This window comes from Buteo buteo, chromosome 23, assembly GCF_964188355.1.
Source record: "Buteo buteo chromosome 23, bButBut1.hap1.1, whole genome shotgun sequence".
Classification (NCBI taxonomy): domain Eukaryota; kingdom Metazoa; phylum Chordata; class Aves; order Accipitriformes; family Accipitridae; genus Buteo; species Buteo buteo.
This window is the reverse complement of record NC_134193.1, coordinates 16380409-16404529: the sequence shown is the minus strand read 5'-3', so window position 1 is coordinate 16404529 and position 24121 is coordinate 16380409. Positions and strand designations below refer to the sequence as shown.

General features: G+C 46.3%; 1 protein-coding gene across 2 annotated transcripts in view; it reads right to left on the bottom strand.

Moving 5' to 3' along the window:
• The window catches only part of COL27A1 (collagen type XXVII alpha 1 chain), a 165449-nt gene that overhangs the window by 78564 nt on the left and 62764 nt on the right, over positions 1 to 24121 (bottom strand). For both annotated transcript variants that reach the window (XM_075054600.1, XM_075054601.1), the window contains 7 exons: positions 18322 to 18375; positions 13772 to 13816; positions 10105 to 10158; positions 9652 to 9696; positions 1690 to 1743; positions 919 to 972; positions 709 to 762 (listed from right to left, as the gene is read on the bottom strand). In XM_075054600.1, coding sequence (XP_074910701.1) covers positions 709 to 762; positions 919 to 972; positions 1690 to 1743; positions 9652 to 9696; positions 10105 to 10158; positions 13772 to 13816; positions 18322 to 18375 — 360 coding nt within the window. The remainder of the gene's footprint in view (positions 1 to 708; positions 763 to 918; positions 973 to 1689; positions 1744 to 9651; positions 9697 to 10104; positions 10159 to 13771; positions 13817 to 18321; positions 18376 to 24121) is intronic.

The window sequence follows — 24121 nt, the reverse complement described above, 5'->3', positions numbered from 1 at the left end:
TTGCATGGGAAGATTGGGAAGAAAAAGGCTTGGAACGGTAGCTGGAGATCAGGAAATCTGAGTGCAGGGTGGTCAGAGGGTACAAGATGGACAGTCTGCCCCATTTCCCAGTTTGAACAAAAGTGGACCTCAATTCAGTAAATAACAGTAAATCCTACAGCACAGCAAAGCTCTTTCTGCCTCGGCATTTCTGGAGCCCTGGTGTGCCATTGTCCTAAAGCAACCCATCTGCCTGTTGTTAGCAAAGGCTCTGACCCCAGAACACACCAGTTTTGGGTTGGTAAATGTATCAGAGCTCAGGTGTCATGGTGAGCAGTAGCAGTGGCAGCTGTCCCCTCTGTCCGTTGGGCAGGATGCCCACATGGGAGGCAGCGTTTGGCTCTTGCTTTCCGTATGAACTAGCAACAGCTATATGCATATGCCTCCTAATCAAAACCCTATGTGGGCCTGTCTGTACACAGTTTGAGAGCTAAAAACCTCCAGTGGGGAAAGGAGATAGGCATCGCTAACAGTCTCTCAAATGCCACATGGGTGTTTATCAGAGAGTTGATTCTCAGTGTGGTGGCAAGCTGCAGACATGGAATAACTACTGCTGCAGAGGCAAAACAAGATGGGAGAGAGGTGTTACCGTGTGGGTTTCCTGAAGAAAGTATGCTGCAGAAGTTACCAAAGAAAAGAAAGACATGAGAAGGAGCTGGTGGGACGTACCTCAGGGCCAGGTGGTCCTGGAAACCCGACTGGACCTTTGTCACCGACTTTTCCCTGCAGAAATCAGAAAAACATGGACAAAATGAGCTGGCTTCTGGCTATTGGCTTTCCTGTTTAGAGTAGCACACCCCTGCCCAGCTGTCTTTCCAGCTAGGCACTGAACCTTTAGAGAAAGGGAGATTAGGAATCAGAGGATGCTTGGTTACTTACCAGGGGGCCTGCTTTCCCTCGTGCCCCAGGGACCCCAGGCAAACCCTGGCTGCCCTGAGAGAGAGACACACACATTTTTTCAGAAAACACAATGAAGCATCAAAAAAATACCAACTCCCCAGGCTCCAGCTCCTCTGCAGCAGAGAGAGGAGCTCTTTCTAAGGGCTGAACTCAGCCCTGCAAGGAGCTGGCACAGTTGCACTAATGTCAGTGAGATGTTTCTGCTAAAGCCAGGGCTGAATTTAGCCCCAAAGAACACATGAGCTGTTGCAGCCAGTTGTGGCTCAGAGCCATGTAGGCCCCAGTGCAGTGCTAAGTACAGCTGAAGTCAGTATCGTGTTGTACTCACAGGGGAAAAGTCACTTGCTTAGAAGTTATGCACGGCGTTAAGTGCTTCACTGGGTCAGGGTTTAAGTTGCTGCACTGAGCAGACAAAACCTCCAAGTCTGCAGCCGCTGGACCACACACATTCACACCCATCCCCATCAATCCCATCCCATCACTTCCAATTTCTGCATGAAGATATGGCCCCTTTTATAGAAAGCCCCCAGTAGAATTGCTTTTATTATGAGTAACAACAAAATTCATGTATTGACATGAATTTTAGAAAGGTGCAGCATACCCCAAATGAGAACTATCCAAGCAGGGGAACCTGACAGCAGGATGCAGTTAGTTCCAGCTCCTTGTGTCTTAAGATGAGTGGAGAAAGCTGGTGGCCACACATACTACTATGTAAGCGAAAAAAATGATAGAGAAAAGAAAAATAATTACCTTGTCTCCTTGGAAGCCGATATCTCCTGGAACACCTGCTCCTCCCTGATCACCCTGGATACACATCACCAGAGGGTTAAAATAGGCAACAGCAATGGCCAAAACGCCCAGGTAGATGCTAGATGGTGCATTGTACAGCAAAAGTCTCATCACTAGCTCTATTCAAAACTGAACTGCTGGCAAACTGTAGATCATATTAACTGCAACAACAATCCTGAATGAAGTATGTATTTCCCAACATTGATTCTAAAGTGAGAAATGAAATTGCAGGAGAGGGGAAAACATGAATTCCCAAGCATTGTGCTTCTATAGAAGCTGCAAGAAGAGACACTGCGTTCCTCTGGCTAGCAGCAACCTTGAAGGTGGTGAAGTGTTAAAATTCAGCTGAACAGAAGAACTAGTTTAGTTTTCAATGAATTGACTTTTTCTCTCATAAGGGTCTATAGAAAAACCCCCAATACTCGGGGTTTCTGAGAGCGTATCCTAGTGCTGGTATCAAAGATCACTCCTCTTCTGTAAGAAAACATGAGTAACTTCTAGTAATGGTACCATCGCACTGCCAATATCTAGGCTGAGATTCCCCGGGAGGGGTAGGCTGGTATTCATTGAGATGGGGATCCCACCTTTGAGCCCACCATCATTGACAGTATTTCCTAACCAAGCTATCTTTCTTTCCCCTCTTTGGACTATTGTAACAGATTCTGACTCCCTGGGTAGAAAATAAGTATCCCTGAAGGTTTTCTTGGGGGCGGTGGGCTATCTTGCGTTCCCTCTTAGCCCTGCTGTGAGCAGGCTCTTGGACCAGATGACCTCCTGATGTCCCTTCCAACCTCATTTATTCAGTGATTTACTTAAACAAAGAATGAGTCAATGATGGGGCAGAGAAAGGAAAATTCTACTTGGGAAGTCAAAGGAGGAATGACTATAAAAACTTGGTACAATGACAAGACCCAACAGAAATAACTGTTAGAGGAACTCTGTCCCATGCACAGCACATGCCTCTAAACTTGGCTTCCTAGTAAGGGAACAAGCCATACAAGAGCAGAGAGCTATATGTTTAAACATAGTCCACATGGAAGACATATGGACTCCTGCAACAGAGCCAAAGTCTACAAAGAGATGACAGAAGAAGCCTACTTCTACTCAAGCACAAACCACCCACTTGTTATCGGAGAGTTGAAATAATTCTAATTACTTCAGTAACATGCAGGGGATAATGAAATTGTGGACCGTTAAGGCCTGAGTAGGGGAAGACTTTTTGGAGACAGCTTTTTCAGAAGAAAAATAATTAAGAACTATGCAGATTCAATGATGGAAACATTTCATGGATTCATGCTAAATTTGCTTAAATGTTTTGGTAAATGTTCCCAGAACATTTCACTGAACCATCTTCAAAACAAATCTTTTATATAGCAAAATTGAAATGTTGCTCTTAAAAAAGGTTAAATTAATTTTCCTCATTTGGTTTTTAACCTAAAATATTTTAATTTGAGTCAAATAACCAACATTTTGCTTCATCTAAACTATTTTCCATCTATCCTTTTTTTTTTTTTTGGCAATGCAAGCAAATGAAAACAATCAGTTATTTACACAGCTTCAGTTCGGATGAACCCCAAGTATTAGATACAATAGAGATGGCAAAAAAAAATAGTGTATGACCCAGCTCTTTTCCAGCCATTGCCAGATTTCTCTCATCTTCTCTGAATTTTTGACTTATTTTATCTAGTCCAAGGCTTAAACCACTGAAATCTGCTCTAATTCTGGCTCCTGCTAGAAGACAGCAGGACAATAGTTTTTCTTGAAAGTGAGAGGTTTGCTCTGAAAACTCCTTGTCTTTATCACCTATGCTAAGAGTCAAAAAAAAAAAAAAAAAAGAGGTTTTTTTTTTTTTTATTAAGCAGTTTTCTACCCAGACAGTATAATTGGCTATGGAAATATTGTTTTGGAATAAATACTTGGACATTAAGAAATGACTACTACAAGAAAAGAGTTTCCTGAGCATAGCAAAAGACAGGAACAAACCTTTATCACTGACCTTTAAGCAAAGTGGGACAGCGACTGCATGACAGAGAAAAGAGTTTTCAAACAACTCTTGAGAAATGGGCATTAGAGAGGGTAAGAAGGAAGCAGGAAAGACAAAACACATCTTTTATCTTTAGCTGGGCTCCATGCAAGATATTCACATGCTATTGCAATAGCACAGCAAAATGTCATGGCATGAATGATCCATCTGCAGTGGCCATTAATATCTTACACCAAAACTGATGACTAGGGCATCTTCCTTCACCTGCCTTGAGCACAGTAAATCTGAAATTGTGACTGAGGGTGTGTGTCCTTAATGTGAGGGAAACAATAAGGAAGAAAGAAGTCAGGCATGTTTATTATTAAAAAAAGCTATGCCAAGATGACAAAAAGGGGCTGCAAGTACTTTGCTCATAGGGAGGAGGAGGAATGTACAATCTGAAATTACAAACAGGCTTTGTCCATGGGATATTGCCTATGTTTCATGTTTCACCCACAAAAAGAAATGCAGCTTCAGAGACCCTGAGGTCCTCCTTAGCGCCACACCACACAGAAAGGGGGCTACGAGGGAAGCAACAGATTTGCAAGTGCGAGGCGTGTTTGCTGTCTGTAGGACACAGAGGAGATTGCCGTGCAAAAAACTCATTTTGCTGTCGATTGGACATCTCTTTTTCCCAAGAATTTCTGCTTAGAAATACAAGTGGAGCTAACACTGCAAAACTACTAGAGGTATTTTACTGAGCTGTCTCCTTCACAAGTTACAGATGTCCTGATTCATAAAACTCCTTTATGTGAACAAGTAGCTAGGATTTCCTCCACTTCCTCCACCTTTCCTCTGCACTCATCACATCACGTGGTCTTCTCAAGACCACTCTCTATTTCAGGGTTATACAGTAATTCCACTTCTCCCTGTAAGAGCAGATGCAACCCTCTTTGTCCTCTCCTTGCGTCCATGAAAACATATAAATGGAAGCAGAAAGATGATCCATTTTGGGGGTAAACTGAAGCTGTAAAAACCATAATTAAATTCCATGGTACCGAGCTTTTATGGGGGATGCAGAAGGGGTTGGCTAACATTGGTGTGCTCTGTACCTGCCTGTCTAGCTGCTAGATACAAAGATGTGATTTCTGCAGGAGGAGTGGGATGTTATCCCTTTTTCAAGTTCATGCCTGGCCTCCGCCGGGTGATGCACACATTTGGGATTAATAAGCTGCACCTTGTAGAATATTGAACAAGGCAACATAGGAAACAAAGTCCAAAAAAACAGTGAAAAATGTTCCCCTCATGGAAGGGGAAAGCCCTTTTAGTGTTGAGGCAGGTTCCTCCTCATGTCATGGCAAAGGGGAATGGCAGCAGTGTTTCTGAAGGATGCAGCATTACACTGAGGACCTTCTCCAGGTAGATCGAGGTGGCAGCCTCAGTTACACGCCTGCTGCCCACACACACACCATCCAGCCACCCTGTCATCATGCTTAGGTTTTACCGGCATCTGATCTGACTGCTGTTGAGTGAAGGGAGTATTCCTCAGCTACAAAAAGACAAACCTGTACAAGGCCCCATACTTGGATGTGACCAAGACGGATGGGTTTAACAGGAGCTGGCAGACATCTAATTAAATCTTCATCAACACGTCCTCAGAAAGGCACTATGAACTGCAGCCTGGAGCTGACGGGGCAGGCCAGGCGTGAGCGCTATGGGTTGTGCTCCAGGCACCCTTTGACACCGGCACCTCTGGCTGCTCCTGCAGCCCTGCGGGGTCCCAGGGGGGTAACGCAGGGCACAGCACAGGCAGCTCCACGTGGACGTGCAGAAGAGGCCAAGTTCTGTAGAACTACGACAGGAGAAAAAAGACTGTCCCTTGCCAAGGAGGACTTGGGGCAGTCTCGAAATCCCTATTGCCCCTCAAACCTGGGCTAGTCCATGAGTGGCAGCAGATGCAAGGTGCGAGGCTCCCAAGGCTGCTCTCATCTGCTGTGAATTACTAATTATGAAAGGCTACTGATTACTGTCAGCATGGAGCAGTGAGGTTTGCCACTCTCCACTCCTGCTGACCCAGCATTTCAGATGCTGCCAAATGTCTAAGGCTTTTCTTTTTTCTTTTCTTTCTTTTTTTTTTTTTTACAAAATAAGAAGTTTAACTCTATGTTTACCAGCTTTTTGAAAACTATGGTAGAGGAGAAGAGGGGAGAGCCAGTACCTTTATCCCCCTCCCCTCTGGCCATGTAATGGGAGACTACTGCACTTCTGCAATAATGCCTCACATCCCTCTGGGAAAAGCCTCTGTATCTAAATGGGTTTATTAGAAACTGCTTTCTAGAGAATCCACCTGACATCTTCATACCAGATTCAGCCTTTGGTAGGCTGGGACCTTCTGGTGTAAGGTGTTGATTTGCTGCTGGAATGGGCACGTTTAGTAAGGCTGACAGCTACTGTTGGCTGAACCTGGGCATTGTCTGTTCTTGCTAGTACCTGGATTAATTCCTCTTGCACATTCAACGCACTTAGCATATGGCTCAGGTCTTTCAGAGATGAACTAGCCATTTGAGGTGCCTGCTTACAGTCTCAAGAAAGATGCCTGGACAGTTGGCAGCTCAACCCCTATGGAAAATCACGTGTCTTAAGCTGGGGTGTAAACAGGACTCCCGGACTCTTAACACAGCTTTCTGCTGTATGGGCTGTGCATCGGCTCTGCACGGTATGGTGCCAGCCCTTCCTTCTCCTGTAGCATTCCTGGTGAATGCACTGCAGGAAAGCAGCACTAGCTTGGAAGTCGGAAATAATTTGCTCTTCAAAGGGGACTCGGGGACCTCATATGCTCACAGAGCGGTACAGTGGGGTGGGTGTGCTTGAGCCACACCAGTGTGCAGAGAAAACGTTGCTGCACGGTGGCTGGACTGTCAGCCCCAACTAGTTAGCTAAGTTCACCCTTGTAATTGCATCTTCAATATCCAGCAGAGAGGGGAAGTCTGTTACTTGGGAGATGACCAAGCTATGAATAAGGATCTCTGCACAGGCAGACTGCATACAACCGCGGTCTGGAAATGTTTCAAGAATGGCAAGAGGCAAACTTTCAGACTGACAGACATAGAGAATAAATACAAGACTCAGGGAGGATGCTTATGTTTCTGGTCATAGCAGTAAGACAGTTTTGTCTGAAGATGACGACGGAGGGTTATAATGAAGTCAAAATCTAATGGACAGAAAAAGTATAGTAGGCAACCAAAGAAAGCCTTTAAATAAGATGTTATGGCCTAAAAATAGCAATAGCAGGAGAAACTAACAGTGACACAACTGGTGAGGGATTACAGAAGGGAGCCTCCAACACAAGTCAATCCCTCTGCTCCAGGCAGGGTTCTTCCTGTGACCCAAGCCCAACTGGGCACTGAGTGAACACAGAGATCCTGCCTCTACTTTCCTATGTGTGGGATTTCCTTAAGTCAGATTTTCTAACACCAGCTTCAGTTAAAAAGCATGTGGCAAAAACAAGGGGGGCAAAGAAAGATTTATGCTGCAGCTTCTTAATAAAGGCTGAGACAGAAAACATTTTCATTGAAACAAAGCAGGTGGCAAGGCAAAAGATGATCCCGGCAAGGAGAGGGTCCAAGAGGCCAGGGTGTACTTCCCACCTCTAGCAACCTCCTCCTCAGTCACTTGTGCAACTCAGAAGCCCTCACATAACATAAAGGGCATAAACGTCCCTTCCTTCTACCACATATACATTTAGACCACAAGCTCTTTGCAGGCAGAGTTTTTTCCCTTGCTACAAACTGAGCAAAAGCAGCAAGACCAGATAGCATTTAAATTTCTTAGTGGTACCAGAACATAAATAATTAAAACACAAATGTAAACAAGCTGTAAGAAGGGATGAGTGTTTTTGCTCATGATGCCCAAATCGGAGTGAGAGAAAATAAAAAGGCTTAAAGGTGCCATTCACTAAAGAAATGCGGGAGTGAGTAAACGAATGCAGCAGCCTTTTGATCAGTTGGAGAAGGGATGTATTATAAACTGGGCCAACTAGCTGAACAGCAAGACCAACAAATCAGAAAACCAAATAACTGAAAAAACCACAAAGCTATTTCAGGCCAAATCCTCCCCCAAATATAAGGAGAGCTGGTGAACTTTGTCTATACTCATGCAAACAAGTGCAGCAAACTTTGATGCTTTGGTTAAAATGCCAGAGCTGCATGCCTTCACCTGAGCAGATAAGACTTGGGGCCATCAATGTTTAAGTAGGTCTGATTTTCCTTTACCTTGTATTTCCCAGCCCTTTGGCTGTTAGACTGCTGGAAAGGATACGCACAAGCTGTTTGGAAGCTCTCTCTGACTCTGAAATCATTGTTGGTCTGATCTGAGTGTTTGGTAGCACCCAGGATATTCAAACTAAAGCAACTCCTTAGGGACAGAGGAGGCTTGAGAAGGAGGGATGGTTTGCCAGTCTTCAATTAGGAAAGGGCTGTAATGAGAGCCAGGAAGGAAGTCTCTCCTGTCCAAGGCAAATGAGTGGGAGAGGTAGCTAGGGAGGGAAAGAAAAGGTTTCCTGCACCTCAGGAGAGAGGCTACGAGACTGAGCATGGGATTATTGAGGGACGATGGATAATTCCGCACTTGGGAGTATTGTAAGGATAACTCCAGGGAGAGCTACAAACCATTTGGTTACTGTGATAGCAGCGGCTGAAGAATACTGGGGATAAACAGAGCAGTCTGTGTAAAGTGATGGAGACTATAATGTCCAGGAAGGTTAATTTTGCTAAACAATGATTTAAACATTGGCAATTCTTAAGATATTCAACCATTTATTCCAAGGAGCAGACAGAAGAGTCTGTGGGCTCTAGGAATTAGCGGTGAGTCAAGAAACCAGCTACAATATCTTAAGCTTGTCCTAAAGAAAAAGTTCTTCTCTTGTCCTGTCCTTCCTCTCTACAAAAGTAAAAAGGTGGTGCAGGGGAGAAATGGAAATGGCAGACACAGGAGCCCTGGCAAAGAGCTGCTATAATATAAGGAGAGTGGAATCAACTGGCTTGACACTACTTCCCCCATGTGCAGTATTAGGCTGCTAAATCAGTCTCTAAAAGCAAACATCTAACAAGAGAATAAAACATTAACAGGAGGATAGTTGACAGGAGGAAGAGAATACACTTAATGGTCATTTTTCATTGCCCTCCTGAGCAATCAGAGCCAACAATAAATGATTGCACCTCCCACTCTTTCAAACTAAATAAATCTTACAGTCAAATATCTGTGGGAGGATGGTTCTCATGACAGTGAGACATTTACACACACAGCTTCATGCTGATTTAGCTCAAGCTGCGTGTTTTTGTGCCAGCAGCACTAAATCATTGCAATCAATGCCCCTCTCCTTTTTTACTTTTTTTAAAGTGATTTATACCAGTTTGGCATAAGGCAATTTCCTCTCGGCAGGAAGCTGAACCAAGGTGAGCCTCTGCGAACAGGAGCAGAGGTACCTAACACAGAACAGTTTTTCCTGGGGATCCAGCTGGTTTGGTTGATCCAGTGAGCTGTGCTGCTTTGTCACATCATGTGTTTCCCCCAAATGCATTCGTGCAAACCCACTGTCAGTGTTGTTAGCTCTTCATCCTCCTCCCCATCCCATCATGTAACCAATATAAAACCATAAAAGCCCAGTGAAACACCGGATCATCTTACAGTTACTGCCATCATCAGTAGGAGACAGAAGCTCCAAAGAGGATCTGAGCATAACTGATCTATACTAGAACTCCAAGGAAAAGGAGATGGGGCAGATATAAAAGAAAGAAAAATCAAAACTGAAGCATCAAGAAAGGAAAGAGGGCGGGAGGACAGGAGCAAAGAGACAGCCAGAGTGGAACCAGTACCATGGTGCTGAATAAGAAAGAGAAGCTAGAAAGGGGATTTCACATGCAAAATTAAAACACAGTGCAATAAGGGAGTATTCAGATCACCTTATCACCTTTCAGTCCATGTTCTCCAGGGTTTCCCATCAGCCCCTGAAACAAAAGAAAGTTCAGAGTGAGACTGAGCCACTGCGAAGACTTGCTCAGGTCTGTGACATTGATGTCCCTGATGGGGCTGGTGGCTCAGACCCACAGCATTGGCCTGGCACAGCCCCAAGGCCAAATGTGAGGCTGCTCCCAAGGCGTGCTCCATCACACATCCTTTAAACACCCATCATGGGCTGGAGGCGCGCAGGGAAAATGCCCCTGGGTTTCTCCATTGACTTAGACCTGCTGCAGACCACCAGTAGGATGTTGTGTTCAACAGTCCTGTGCCTGGGTCAATGGACAAGCATTACTGCTGCCCATCCTTTCTTTCAGGATAGTCACCATTACCCAAGAGAGGATATTCAGCCCTGCCATGGAGGGACAAGAGCTCACACATCTCAGTTATTCTCTCACCTTTAAGCCTTTTGGTCCTGGATAGCCTATCGGTCCAACAGACCCCATGTCACCCTAGTAAGAGAAAGAAAATTACCAAAGTCATTAGGTGCAAAACCCAACACATAGCTGTATGTAGTGTGAAATTCCTCTCCTATCTGGTCTCTCAGTATCCCTGAAGAATTGCACCACTGACTTCAGCAGAAGCAGCATCCTGGCACAAGTCAAGAGACTTTTAATGTGTAGACAGCCTCTAAGTAAAAGAAGCACAGGGTGTTTGCCTCACAGGCATGTGAGGGAAGAAGAGCAGCTCCTATTTGATTCCTGCTCTTGCCACAAAGAGCCCCCAAAGCACCTTGACACTAACCACCAGAGAAGTGAGCTGTCCCCCATGATCAGGTCACCCTGACCCACCGTGCTGCTGCTCCTGTGCATGGTCACGGCAATTGGGTAGAGTGTGCTGGATGTCTGGAGAATGTGTGAACATCCCACTCCTGTGCCACAGGAGATATGGGTGTCAGGGAGTGTGGTCAGATTCCAAACCCAGGAGCCTGGGGTCCTGGATCCACTTAAAAAATAGATAATGGCAAAATAATGGAAAGCTAATTAAGAAACCACCTTGAAGTCTGCAACTGTGGTAGGATCTGAGAAATTTTTTTTCTATGTTCTTCCTACCTTTTGAATGGATTAATTTCCCTCTTCCACTATTTGAAAAATTAAAATAGTGAGCTGGTATAAGACAATCCTGGAGTGTATTTATTCCTGGTGAAGTTACTCCTGCTCTCAAAAAGAATCTACCGCAGTATTCCTGAGTTCTCCAGAGGGAGTCTGAGGGTGTGTTAAAAAGGACAGAGCCAAACAGCAAAAAGGGTAATAGTGAAGAAATTTCGCTCACTACTGAGCTCTGATATCTAAAAGTGATATGGGGAGGAGAGAGGGGAAATGGGAGGTAAGGACAGAGGTGTCTCATCAGCACGGCCATTCTGTTGCAGCGAGAAGTCAGCATGGCATCGTGTACTGGGACTTGTATGAGAAACTGCAGCACAGGAGGATACTGGAGCTCACCGTTGCTGCGTGTACCTGAGTGTGCATGTACAAAAGAAAGCCTTCAGTGGCCGGCATTTAAACAGGCTTTGACTGCTTTCTGCCCATGAAGAGAGTCAGTGATACAGTGCACCAGCCTTGCCTGCAATGTGTAAATAAACAGGGAAGGCTCTGCTGAAGGAGTGCTTCTCTGGTCGGCAGTCTCGGGCCCGCAGCCATGCTGGGAGCGCTGGGCTGCAGCCGCCTGAACAGATGCCTTTTTCATACCTCCCAGCATAAAGGCTTCTTGTGGAAACGTGTTTACTTAAAGCTTTGCCCACACAGTTAATTAGGAGAGCAAGAGGCTTTAGTTACATCTAATTCTGCTCTTCAGCCTCTCTTAAACAGCAAACCCAAACACCTGCAGGGTGCATGGAGGCAGCCAGGAACCCGGCCAGTCCCCCGGGGGGTGGCTGTAGCTGGGAAGGAAGGAAGCGCCTGAACGGGGGCCAGCCTGGAGCAAACACCCCACTGCCTTCTCCTTGCCCTGCAGCGTGAGCCCCGTGCTGCAGACCCCAGGGAAGGAGACTGGTGCTGTCCCACAGAAAGGAGAAGGCAGGATGGATGTGCTCCCTTCTCCCCAGGAGCATGGAGGAAGTCACTCTTAGATCAATCCCACTAGAGATGCTTCAGCATCCTGAATTCAGGAGTTGCATGTTACCCTGGGACACAAGATCTGACTCAGTTTGACCTGAATCTCAGTTTGAAATTTTTATCTCAGAGCGGTACCAACAGACTAACTGGGAAAGGCAGGAGCCGATTGCTACTGCTGCAGCAAGTGATCCTTGGAAAAAAAAGCATTGCAAGGGACTGACTTTCTGCCTTAAAAGTAAAGCTAGGAAGAAGCTCACCACAGGAATGATAATTTCTTCATCTGGATGGGAAGGGAGAAGAAATATTTAAAGTTTAAGACAGGCTGGGTTTAGCAGCAAAAGGAGAACTGCTGCTTTTGACCTTATCCAGCAAAAAACATTAGAGGTTGTGGTGTCAGTAGAGAATGACATAATGGACCAAGACAGCCAAGGCAACAGACTCCAGATCACCTGGTGACGGAGCTGAATCCTGATCTAGGACATGCAATGCTAGATCTTGGGGCCAATCAGGGAAAAAAAAAACCCAGTTTAGTTGTACCTCCCATAGAATTTGGTGCCATTTGGGTAGCTGCAGCCAATGTGGGACAAAAACTTCACAATCACAAAAGCAGGTTAGAAAACCACACTCTGCCTGTGGTCATTTCAGATCAGCTCCAGGCAAAACCTGTCCCTTCCTGGCCCCTGTGATCTATCCCAAGCACATAACAGCATGGCACTGGCTGGGCTGGCTAGGAGGAGAGGACAGGCGGCCTCCTGACTCCATCATCTCTGGAAGGATCTTAATCACATTTATGTGTCTGATGTTTCACTTTCTAACAAACAAATATCTGTGAGATAACAGCAACCAGGTTAAGAGAACTCTTTCCAAAAGCTAGGAGAAATATGATCCAGTTTGGACAATACCTTCAATCGTATTCTTTTAAATAGCAATCTTCCTCTTACAGCTCTTTGTCAAGAGCACATCCTTTCTGCTGCTATGGCTAAGGTAGCTACTTTCATCTCCACTAACAAGGGGAAACACAGACCTAATTCCTGGCTCCATGAAAAAAATTCTGAAGCCTTAATCCACCTATGCCCCAATCCCCCATCTGCAAGACGGGTACACTTGTTCCACCATACTCCCTGCTTTTCCCCCATGGAGTCTAAGATTTCTGGGTTTGGTGCTCTGTGTTTGTGAAATGTCTAGGCCAGTCGAGGCCTTGATCTCAGCTGACATGCACACTCCTGTAATTTAAGCTATGGAAGGCAAAAGGGGATGGTTTTTAACCATTCATTGCAAGTCAAATTTTTATAGATTATCATAGCCGGGGAGGAATCATTTTGAAAGAATGCTGCAGTACTAACAGAACCTACCACTTTTTGTGCATGGAAGGAAATGACTTGAAACAAGTACTGAGACCTAAAAATAAACTATAATATGTTCAGCTGGGCATACACTAACCCCCAAGTGCAGCTGCCAGAGGATGAGTTGCCACCCATCCTTACAGCCATTTATCTCCTGCTGGGGAAGAGCGTAATGAAGCATGGAATTTGGCTGTGTACATAATTACCTGGATTAGCGATGGGATGGTGAGAGTGCACGTAAAATTCCTGTATACCCAGAGGCCAGACAGTTCCTGCCCACGGTCTCTCCAGTGAGCAAGAACTGTGTGTCCTTAGATTACTGCTTACAGGGGCTTGCTTTTTAAAAGGCGACAGATCCTGGTGTGGAATGAATATTGCATGTTTGAAGAAATACCCTAGTAAATGTTATCAAAAGGGTGAGATATCTAGGAACAAGGGCACTAACAGCAAACCTCTAATCTGTTCCCTTTTGTTTAGGAAGGGTTTGCCCTCCTCCACCTCCCGGTCTATCAGGCAACCTCCTCTCTCCCCGACGTCGTGCCTCCCCCATACAAACAGTCCTTCTGTTCACCGCCCTGCCACAGGAAGAAGAAAATCTGTGCGTAGTTACGCAGGCTGAAAGGGTTAAAGCCCCGAGAAGCCAGATCTCCATTTGTTTTTGTACTTACAATGAGTCCAAGGACTCCAGGAGGACCTGGGGCTCCCAATTCTCCCTAAAAGGAAAGACAAACCGACATGGTTAAGGCCACTTTGTAGACAAACAGAGGCTGAAAGGCAGCTCAGTGTTTCAAGAGCTTGACGGGAGGGAAAAGACCGTCCCTCCCCCTTCCGTCCCCCCCACAGCCCCTTCCCCAGCCAAAGTGATCGAGAGCTTCCATCTTAGCGAACACGCTTGCGAGCACAGCCTCTCCAGACACAGGGCTGCTTGTTGTTCGGCAGTTATTTGCAGGACTGACTTCCCCTCCCAGGAGCAGGCTGGATAAAAGAAGCATTTCACTGGGCAGGCAGGGGAGCGGGTGGGAGCCTGCCCCAGGTGAGATGAAGACATGGGCAGGGAGAGGGACCAGGGTAGGGAGGGGGCATGGGGACAGCAAAGCTAAGGTGGGAAGGGAAGGGAAAGCTGCTGCTTAGCGTTGGGAAAGGTGAGTGTTTTGGGAGTGGTTAAGGAACAATAAAAGTCTTAAGAAAAGGAGGGCTTGGATGAAAATTAAACTGGATGATTTGGGGAGAGGGTATGCCACCTTCTGGTGCTGGCTGATGGGCCCTGGGAGTGTGTTTGGCACATGGGGTGCTCCGAGGCTGCTCCTCCTGTATCTAAGAGCTGGTTTAAGGTGGGGAACCAGCAGCATCCTCTGCACTCTGCCTCATCCATCTGGGCTCCCATCCAGACCGTCAACTAGCCATTTCTTTAATTTTCAGAAAAAGCCCCTAGCCTTTGGGCTGCAGCTTGCCTGCAGGGAGGTGGCTCAGCACCTCTGTCCCTGGAGCAGGAAGGTCTCTGCAGGGAACACAGCACTTGCTTAGAGGACGAGCCGCTTTTAATCACACTGCAGAGGGCAGGAGACGGACTGCAGAGATTTCCTCTTGGGCTCTGTGCCCATTTGCCACTTCTTACAGACTGCTCCCAAGCAGGGCATTTTGGAAAGCACCAGCTCCTCTTAGAGGCTTTTCAAGAGCACCTCAGAGCTCACCATTTCAAGGGACAGAGTGCTGTCTGGGTTTGTGGGGCTGGTTTGAATTCCCAGCTTCACCACAAAGTCCCTCCGTGCCAGCTTTCCAAAGACATGCAGGTACCAGGAGTGCCAGCAGGTGCTTGATGGCATTTCCAGGGAAAGTACAGCAGAGAAGCTGTGTCAGACCCACACAAATCACCTCTCCAGAAGGTCCCTAAGTACTTTAGCAATCGCGATCCTCAGCCTGTCCCCATGTCTCCCTTGGTGGATCACCCGCTCCCTTGCCGCATTGACAGTGGGCTGCTTGTCAGGGCAAGGACCTGCTCTTACACACCTCTGCCTCGGCAGGGCCTCTCAAAACAAGTACATTGGAAATACTAAACTCCCCATTGGCTCAGACAACCCTACCCCTGCTCTGGATCATGCTGGCTATTTTCTTTGACAGACCAACTTAGTTTATGGTGCACATCTGGTGGAGTCCCCTTCAGTGCAATAAAGCTCCCCTTTTATGGAAAGATTTGCCTAGTGAAAGAATGAAAGAGAAGGGGACGCAACGTGACTAAACGTGCTCAGCCTCCCTGGATAAAGGGTTACGTGTGTTTATTTTATGGGAAGTGGAGTAAAGGACTATTGGGCAAGCACACACAAAAAGCGTTTCATAATCTCAACCAGCCTAAAATTGCTTTTTTATGGCCGGTTCCTTTCCTGCATACTTGGGACATCTGCGGAGCAATTGTTCCTCATGGGTGGGATTTCTGCATCCTCAGAGCTACTGTAATAAGGTCAGCTTCAAGCTTTTAGTCGAGGCCTGGCATTACTAGGCTCAGCAAGAAGAGGGAATATCCCCAGGAATGCTGAGCACAGGAGCTGCACGGTAGCGTGGATTTCCCAGTAAGCTCTGCAGGCTCCGAGGGTGGCTGGGATGCAGGCTGGGTGGATGGTTGGCTCTTGGTCCTACCAGTTGCAGGAGGGACTGCCTAGATTTCTGCGTTAGGTCATGTGGGTATTCCTCAAGAGAAAGGGTAAATGGGGAAACGCATGGCCTCACGTTTAACACAAGATGATTTCCTCTTGGAAGAGGAGGGGGTGGACTCCCCTGGGAGATGTGAACAGGACTAGTTGTTAATTTGAGCCATTCCCTGGCCTCAGAAATGGAGAATTTACAGGTGCTCTTTCCTGGCTATCAGTAATGACAGGCTGGTCACTGACCTTTGAGGGAAATAGGGCTCTTTCCTCCTTTTTTCAGTGCATGAACCAGGCACTGGGACAAGAGACAAGGACATGAATCAACAGTCCTTTCCCATGTCTAATTCCTGTGATTAAGAGACTAATTGGAGTGGCTAAAGCGCTCCGGGAACGGGGATCTGGAATGTGATGGCTCGACAGTTCTCAGCAAGTTGGTAGGAGGGAAAAACGCCCCTGCGGTTGGAAGAGTCTTTGCTCTGTCTGGAGGGGACGGAAAGAAGATCAGAGACTGTCGGCTTCAGCCATCCCCATGTGACAGCAGAGGCAGCAGCAGCGTAAGTGCTCAGTGGATCAAATAGAGGATGGGGCAGTTCAGGACCCGTGGCAGCCTGCCCGCCTGCCTACAATTTAGCTGCATACTCCACCTAGCAAACTCGGCATATTTGTGTGTTCCACAAACAGACTTTCTGGCATTTTTCTGCGTCTGTGACTCCACTTGTGACCCTGTGAACCTCCCTTTAAGTCAGCCGAAACAGTCTGTTTTCATTCTACAATCTCCAAGGCACATTAATATTTAAAAGCCGTTGATAAGATGAAAGAAGAGCAATCCTTCTGGATGAATTAACGGAAGGGACATTTGCTTCTCTCCAATGCTCTGGGAACTGGCATTCAGCTAACATTGAGCACATCTTCTGAATGGGGCTTAGACAACTTGCAAATTCAAAAGAAAACAAAACAAGTTATTTGGAAAAAAAAAAGTCTTTCTGACCTCCAGGATTCCTGCTCTTCCTGGTGGGCTGGCTGGAAATAGCAATACAATCTAGAAAGTCTTCTACTTGGGGACTACTGATTCCACTCTGACCCGTGGTTTAAGTCGACTGAAGGATGAGAAAAGTCCTGCAGAAGTATTCCTTGGGAATCTAATTCTTTCAGTTCACTGCATTTGTGACTCTTGTGCTGAATTCCCATAAAGGCTGGAGTGTAGCTGAGCTTGGCTTGGTGATTAGAGTCGCTTGTGAAAATAACTTTTATGCTGCATATATGATGAATGTGAACTTGAAGACACGTGCGGAGTGGGTTACTTTACACAAATCATTCCATCAAACACCGAGAGCAGCACTGTGATTATGTGTGAATAACCAAGACAGCAGGAATTTCAAAGATGAATCGGTACTGCTCACATGCTAACTGAGGGAGAACCAACAAAGTAATTCAGAAAATAATTCAGAATAATTAATACATCTGAGAACTTTTGCAATCCAGAAGGGCATGTTTTGTGAGTAGTGGAAAACAAAGCACATACCCAACTGTTTAGTATTAAGTGCTACAAGAGCAGAGCAAAATAAACCTTATCAGCATCCAGCTGCTTCATGGTCTCTGACCATCCCGACCCAATTCCCAGGAGACACATCCCATTCTTAGAAAGCCAGCAGGGGTCAGATGAAGACCAGAGAAAGGCCAAGAACTCAGGAGCCTGGAGACTTCTCCCACGGCAGTCCCTGGGCCGGCTGAGGCATGAGGCAGGGCAGCACAAGCCTGGGCTATGGTGTCTGCTTCTCAGTGCTCCCAGACACCAGAGCGGGGAATCTGGTGCTTCTTGCACCAGTAGTAACTTTCATTTCAGCTGAGGAAAGGTACTGAGCTTGGAGTACTTCAGAAGCTTACTTCTACAGGCTAGTGAAATGCAAACCAAGTGGTACCAGCTTACTAACCTGCATCACAAAATGAAATGTGGTGAAAAGGAGAGGAACAAGCCTGTTTCTCTATGTACCTCAGACCTCTACACAATTGAGTACAATGGCCTGCTCCTCTGAGGGTTCGCATGCACTCGAGCAGCCGTCTGTGGTGCCTTATGACGATACGTCCCTCTGTCTCCAAGCCCATGTCTCCCTGCTATGTTCATATGAAGCTTCATCCAGAGCACACTAGTTAACAAGGTGATTCCTGTGACTGTCACATGTTTTGCATCAGTCCCTGTGGTATGGACAACACGCTCCAGCTACTGCCTGCTCATCAGGAGCAACATCCTTACCTTTCCTCTCTTGATTTTTCTTTTAGTCATACCCTCAGGATGAGAAAGCATCTATCAAGACCAAGGTGCAAGAAAGGCAATAGGAAGAAACAGAAAGCAAATAGCAGCATGATGACCTGGCAGTTACAGGATTTTGAGTCAAACATGGGAATTTGCAGCATGCTGGGGCATGGCAAGGATGTATATTGGTTTTTCAGGAGGGACAAAATCAAAATGCTAGCAGCTACCACCAAACTTAAAAGCTTCTTTCAGCTCTAACTAGCATGACACAGTACAGTGTGCTGTCTACTAGAACAGAAAGAAAGAGGGGAAAAAGCTATCAACTTACTGGGTTCCCATCGATGCCCGGAGGTCCTCGTTCCCCAAAATCACCAGGAAAACCCTGAGGAGGCAAACATGAGTGTTAGTTACTGACATACCATGGTGTAAAGACAGTCAGCCTAAAAACTGCTCCCCCTGCAATCAGTACAGCACTTTGGTAGACAGCGGGTCACAAGGAAGCGTGGGCCAGCCAGCCTGCTTGTCCTCATCCAAACCATTCTTGCTCCACCAGCACATCCGCTCAGCAAGAAGCTCTACAAGGCCAAAAGCTCTGATTCACTGCTCTCTCCTGGGGCCAATGAAGGGTAACCAGAAGTACCGTTTACAAGGCTCAGCCATGAGCTGCACATGAACTAATGGGAGCCTTGAGAGGAAGAATCAGTGAGCAGACAGGAAGGCTTTTTCCTTGGCCATGCTATGAAAAGCACCCAATGCTGAGGCTGCCGGACACAACTTGTTCACACCTTGTCTTGCAGGCTACGTCCAGCCCACAATCAGCCGTGCCTTTTCTTAGCACCAGTTGTCAGCCCTGGGCACGCTTCATGAGGCAGGCAAGGCTTTTGTAGCGCCATGTAGAAAGACAACGTGAGTGTGCATAGCAGAGAGAAGGGGTAGAAATCAGTGCTTCTGTCCTCCTTTTGGTTCACCCAAGTACTCCAGTATGTCCAACAAGGAATATACAGCCTTGAAGATTATGTTGTATAGTTTACACGTGAAATGATAATCCCACATTTGGAAGATCAAACTCTGTATTTAAAGATACAGTGCTTTCTACCCTCTTTCAGGAAGAAATGTCCTACTGATAGGATACTTCCTTAAAAGTCAATACTTATTTAAAAGTCAATCCCAAATCCCATATGTTCTGGAAGAATTTATAAACCTCACTGCAATGACTATTTTCAAAAATGGATTGTCAATCTGAATTATTTAATCCTGCCTACTAACACAATCATTTTAACAGTACCCCCTTCTCATAGGGTAGCTGAATAGCGTAATGCCTGTTGGAGCCCATGCAGATGCTTAATGGAGCTGATCAAAGATGCCTAGTGAATTCACTCTAATGCATTCACGACCTTTCAGCTTGCCAGGGGAACAAACGGTTCCAAGCTCATTACGGTCCACACCCCAGAGCTGTGAAAGACCATGTTTACTACATGAAAAAGTCACCACAAAAGACTTCTTCATCATCTCATTATATCCGATACAAATTTGGAAGACTTCAAACAATTATAGAAAAGGGAGTGGAGGTACTGAGCCAGAGCCAGAACATGGTGGTGTGACACGTTCTCTCTTGCACTCTTAGACAGACCCTGTGCTCCCCTAAGCCCCCCCAGTTCCCTAATACAAACAACTCGTACAGCAGCTTGCTCTCCCCTGTCCTGTCATGCTCTGTCTCCTTCAGAAAGAGCTCAGCAGAGGGGTCCACAGCCTCTGTGGTTAGTAAACCCTCTTAGTCACTACATCGACATTTTCAGGGAGAAAGCAGTTGAGTTTAAGATGGATTAGACTCAATTTTCCCCTGAGATTGAACTTCATTCAGCAAAGGACTGGCAGGGAGCAGGCTGCCAAGAGCTATCAGGAACCAGCTCAAATATCAGCAGTTTCAGTGTTACTCTGAACTTCAGCTGCAGTGGAAGGTGCTTTGGGAAGGCTGTGACACTGAGGTAAGAGAGTGCTGTGACTCTCCACTTCTTTTTCTTGCATGCCCCTTAAGATGGAGTGAGATAAAATATGACACAGCATCCACCTCCTTTGACTCTAAGCCAAAAAGAAAATCGTTGTCTGCTAAAGGAGCTCCCCATGGACAGAGCATATGCAGAGCCTAACCCTAGGCTCTGGCTCCTAGACTTGATTAATTCAGCCAGGGCTAAAATCTTGCTTTAATCTCCACACTACTCTGACTGTGGGAATCAGGATGGAAAACTATGGAATATATTTGCATATAAAAGGCTTCCTAACCAGAGCATCTACCTTTGTGCTTCAGTTCAGAGTGGGAACTTGTGAAACAAAGCTCCGATCACCCCTGCTCCCTCTCCTGTTTATGGTGGAGCAGTCTTAGAGAGTAACCAGCATTGCTTAGAGGAGGCTACACCAGAAGACGTACTCCAGAGACACACCAACAAGCTGCAACTGCTAGTGGGTGTGTTATTTCTAACTCAAACTAGGAGTCACAGTAAAACTGCCTTACACCCTTCTCTGGCTCCACCAGACCGTGAGATACAAAGGACAACACAACCATGTTCTGGGCTAGCTACGAGCTTAAGAGACGGGGATGGAGCAGACAGGGAGAGGATGGTTCTTGCTGAGCCAGAAAGATGCTCTCTCTCCCTCCCTGCTCCCCTGTATACTACAAACACCGGTTACCTTGAAAAAGCAAACCTGAGGGAGGCAAAATGCAACAGCCAACAGCATTTGCTATCTGGAAACCCATCAGCAACACTGAAAATTGAAATGATCACAGTGGACAGAACAGGAAAACTATACTGGGAAGCTCTGCAGTCAAAGATGTCATCCAAGACTTCCCTTCACCTTTGAGGGTTTACAACTGCTGATCAACACAACCAGGTAAAAAGTTACTTAGTCAAATCTAAGGTGAGACATGGGAGACTTGTTTAAGATGACCAAAATTTTGCCACTGACTTCAGAGCCAGCATTTCACCTCTTCCGTACCAATTCCCTACAGCATTCAGCATGTGCTCCTGAACGGACACAAGATATCACTTCCTCGCTTAGATTCAATACTTCTATTTTATGGGCATCACTGCGAATAGGAAAGTTGTCTGCTTTTTTCCAGCTGGGCACTACATCCCTCAAGCCTGTGCACATGCCAAGAAGCTGTGGTAAGCAACCACTGGAAACAGCCTTCTGCCATCTAGAGACAAAGACGTCAAATATAACGAGAAGGCGGGGGGGCTACAATTTTCTTAATGAAAAAAAGGGGAAAAATAGCTCTGCCACATGCTGAATCAATAAGATCAGAACAGAGATGTGTAGGGAAAACTCATTGCTTAGGCAAGAAAAAAAAAAGAAAAAGCCTGCCTTGGAATATTTTGCTGTTTACAGTCATACAACTTGCCAAGGAAAATATGAGTCTGCACAGACTGATACTGCACTTACGCTGCCGCAGATTTCAGACACAGCCTTCAGCAGTCCCCCAACTGCATCCTTCCTTTCTCAAGAGGGCAGAACTGGGCACAGTGACCCATGGATGCCACTGAGCAGCCTGGCCCTGGGGCTGCTGAGGTGTCTTCTGTGAAGCTAAAGTCTTGCTAACATGGGAAGGTTTTACTACTTTGAAGAATACAATTAAATCAATATTGCTACAGCAGAATAATATCATCTAGAGGAATGCTTGCTCCAGACTAAAAGCATTTTCTAAATTTGGTTGAAATCTCTTCCAACGTGATATAAACAATGCACTCTTCTGCCAGAATAAGAGTAGCCAGATAAAGAACTATTTAATTTCATGTTTCCCACTGATCTCTTTTTATGCCTCAGTTTCTAGAACTAACCTTGCTGCTTAAAGATAAAGACATAGGAGATTTGAGGCACTTGGTAATAGTTAATAAAAATCTAGCTTTTACAAAGGCTTTCCAACAGTACATCTCCAAGTATTTAAAAAGGCAGATTATTTCTGTGTTTTGAAGGCAAAGAGCTGAGCACCTGAGGTCACTTGGCCAATGCTATGCAGTAAGCAAGAGATTCAACAGTAAAACCCCTTCACAGCACGCTGTGACTCTCTCCACAGAGCTAGGGTTTCTGCCCATTCTCAAGATGGGATGGAAAAAGGTCATAGTGGGAGGAAACAGAGAGAAAACCCAGAACAGTGTGGGCTGGCATCATTGCTACAACAGCCAGGCCCAAGACAACAGTCGGCAGCGAAGCCCTGTCCTTGCCAACACCTGATCATCCTTAACACTCCATCTGCTCTGCTGGCCTGAGCACCCCTCCCAGCCTCAGCTCACAGATCTCTGGGGTGGTGGGTGGTCCCCTGGTACTTTTTGGCCCGAGCTGTAAAACAAACCCAGTGGAGGAGACAGATGGAAAGAGCGGCTTCAATTCAACTAACCCCAGGCATCCCACCCCAATATTTGAGCTTGACAACACAAGTATTAACAGTCTTTTGCACATTAAATGAGACCAAGGCTGGTGGCTGTGGCATGAAGGAAGATATTTCAGCATCCACACAGTCTCCAGAGACCCAAACCAGGTTGTGAAAGCTATCCCAACACAGTCCTGTGCACAGCATGAAACAATCAATCTTATAAGCCCCTAATGAAAAAGAAAGCACTTTCTTTCCATGGGGTAAGCAGTAGCAGTTTAAACCACAATAACAGTTCCAGTGACCACAGTGTCCTAATTTATTGGATCTCACATGTCTGTAAAAGCTATTTTTTCAGTGCCTCTTCCCTTCTGCGTGAGCCTAAAGGACAGAGATGTTCCTCAGGAACAAAACTAGCACTATTCAACCGAAACAAGCAGCCTAGGAATTACAAGCAGACTTCGTTATCCCATTTGTTTCATTCTTGTAAGCAGCACTACCTCTTCTCTCCCGTGCATTACTCCAGCAGTCTGAGGAGCCCAAAGTGAGGAAGAACACATGGGGCAGGAAGCTCATTTTATGGTGCTGGCGGACAGGCAGGTCGCAACTGGCAGCCCATTACAGGAGACTTGTGAAAGAGATTAAAGAGCCCAGTGCATTCAGAGTCTCCTGACCTTCCCAAAGGGAGTGCAGAGGTTTTTTTGGTACAGAAAATCCACCATTTTTCAGGGTACAGCTGTTTTTGCAGGAAGACTGGGCCCTGGAAATTATGCTCAAGAATTGGGACGGCAAAGAAAAACACCCTAGTGAAAAATACCAAGCCGTGCATCCTGCCCGCTCTGTGGAAGGGAGGGGACATGCAGAGAAGGGCCAGGACCAGCAAGGGATGGCAAATGGCAGCAGAGCTAGGAGAAAAATGCTCGACTAACAAGTTCTGTTGGCGGAGAGCCAGCGGGGTGCTCCTCCGCAGTGGCTGAAGTCAGGCATGACAAAACTTTTGGCTCTACCTTACAGCTGGGAAATACAGAGAGGAGGTGGGGAAAAAAGTCCAGCTGAATGGATTTCACATTGTCTGAAGGAGAAGTTCAATGAAAGAAGCAAGATGAAGCTTGAAGAGGAGTTGGAGAAAAAGCATACAAGCAGATGCTTTGTACTAAGCAAGATCCAGGTGCTTCTGTGCTCTCCTGTCCCCACCCCAAGCAAAGCTTTACAGTGGTCGCACAGTTTGCCTGCACTGCACTCAGTGAAGCTGAGGAACCGCTATTAGAGAGGAAATTGAGACAGAGAGAGATGCAAACTGATTTATCGCAGGTAGCACTGAGAAGCCCGAAGCTGAGCTAGTAACTAAATCTCTATCTTTGAGATTCTACAAGAGCGCCTTAATTCCTTTTCATCCACACTCCCTGCAAAGGGCATCCTTTCATACGCCAGGAGACTCCTGCTGAGAACAACCAGACCTAGACAGACGCTGGAACCAGCTCCTCCTGCATCAGGGGATTACATCCCCCTCCACCTCCCCTTCCTTTCTTCCTCTGCTTAAAACAAACAGAGCAGCCTGCCCTGTCTTGCTGTTCTCAGCCAAAGGGCTGCTCCTGGTCTCAGCAGACACCACCGCTTCTTGCCTCTTGTCCCTGGAAGCAGCTGTCCTCAGGGAAGCAGGGACCAGTGAGATGCACCATGTCCTTTGCTTCCCCAAGGCCTTTTCAGGTGTGCACATGTGGGTGGGTGTGTTGTATGTATACAACATCTGATTCAGTTTAAAACA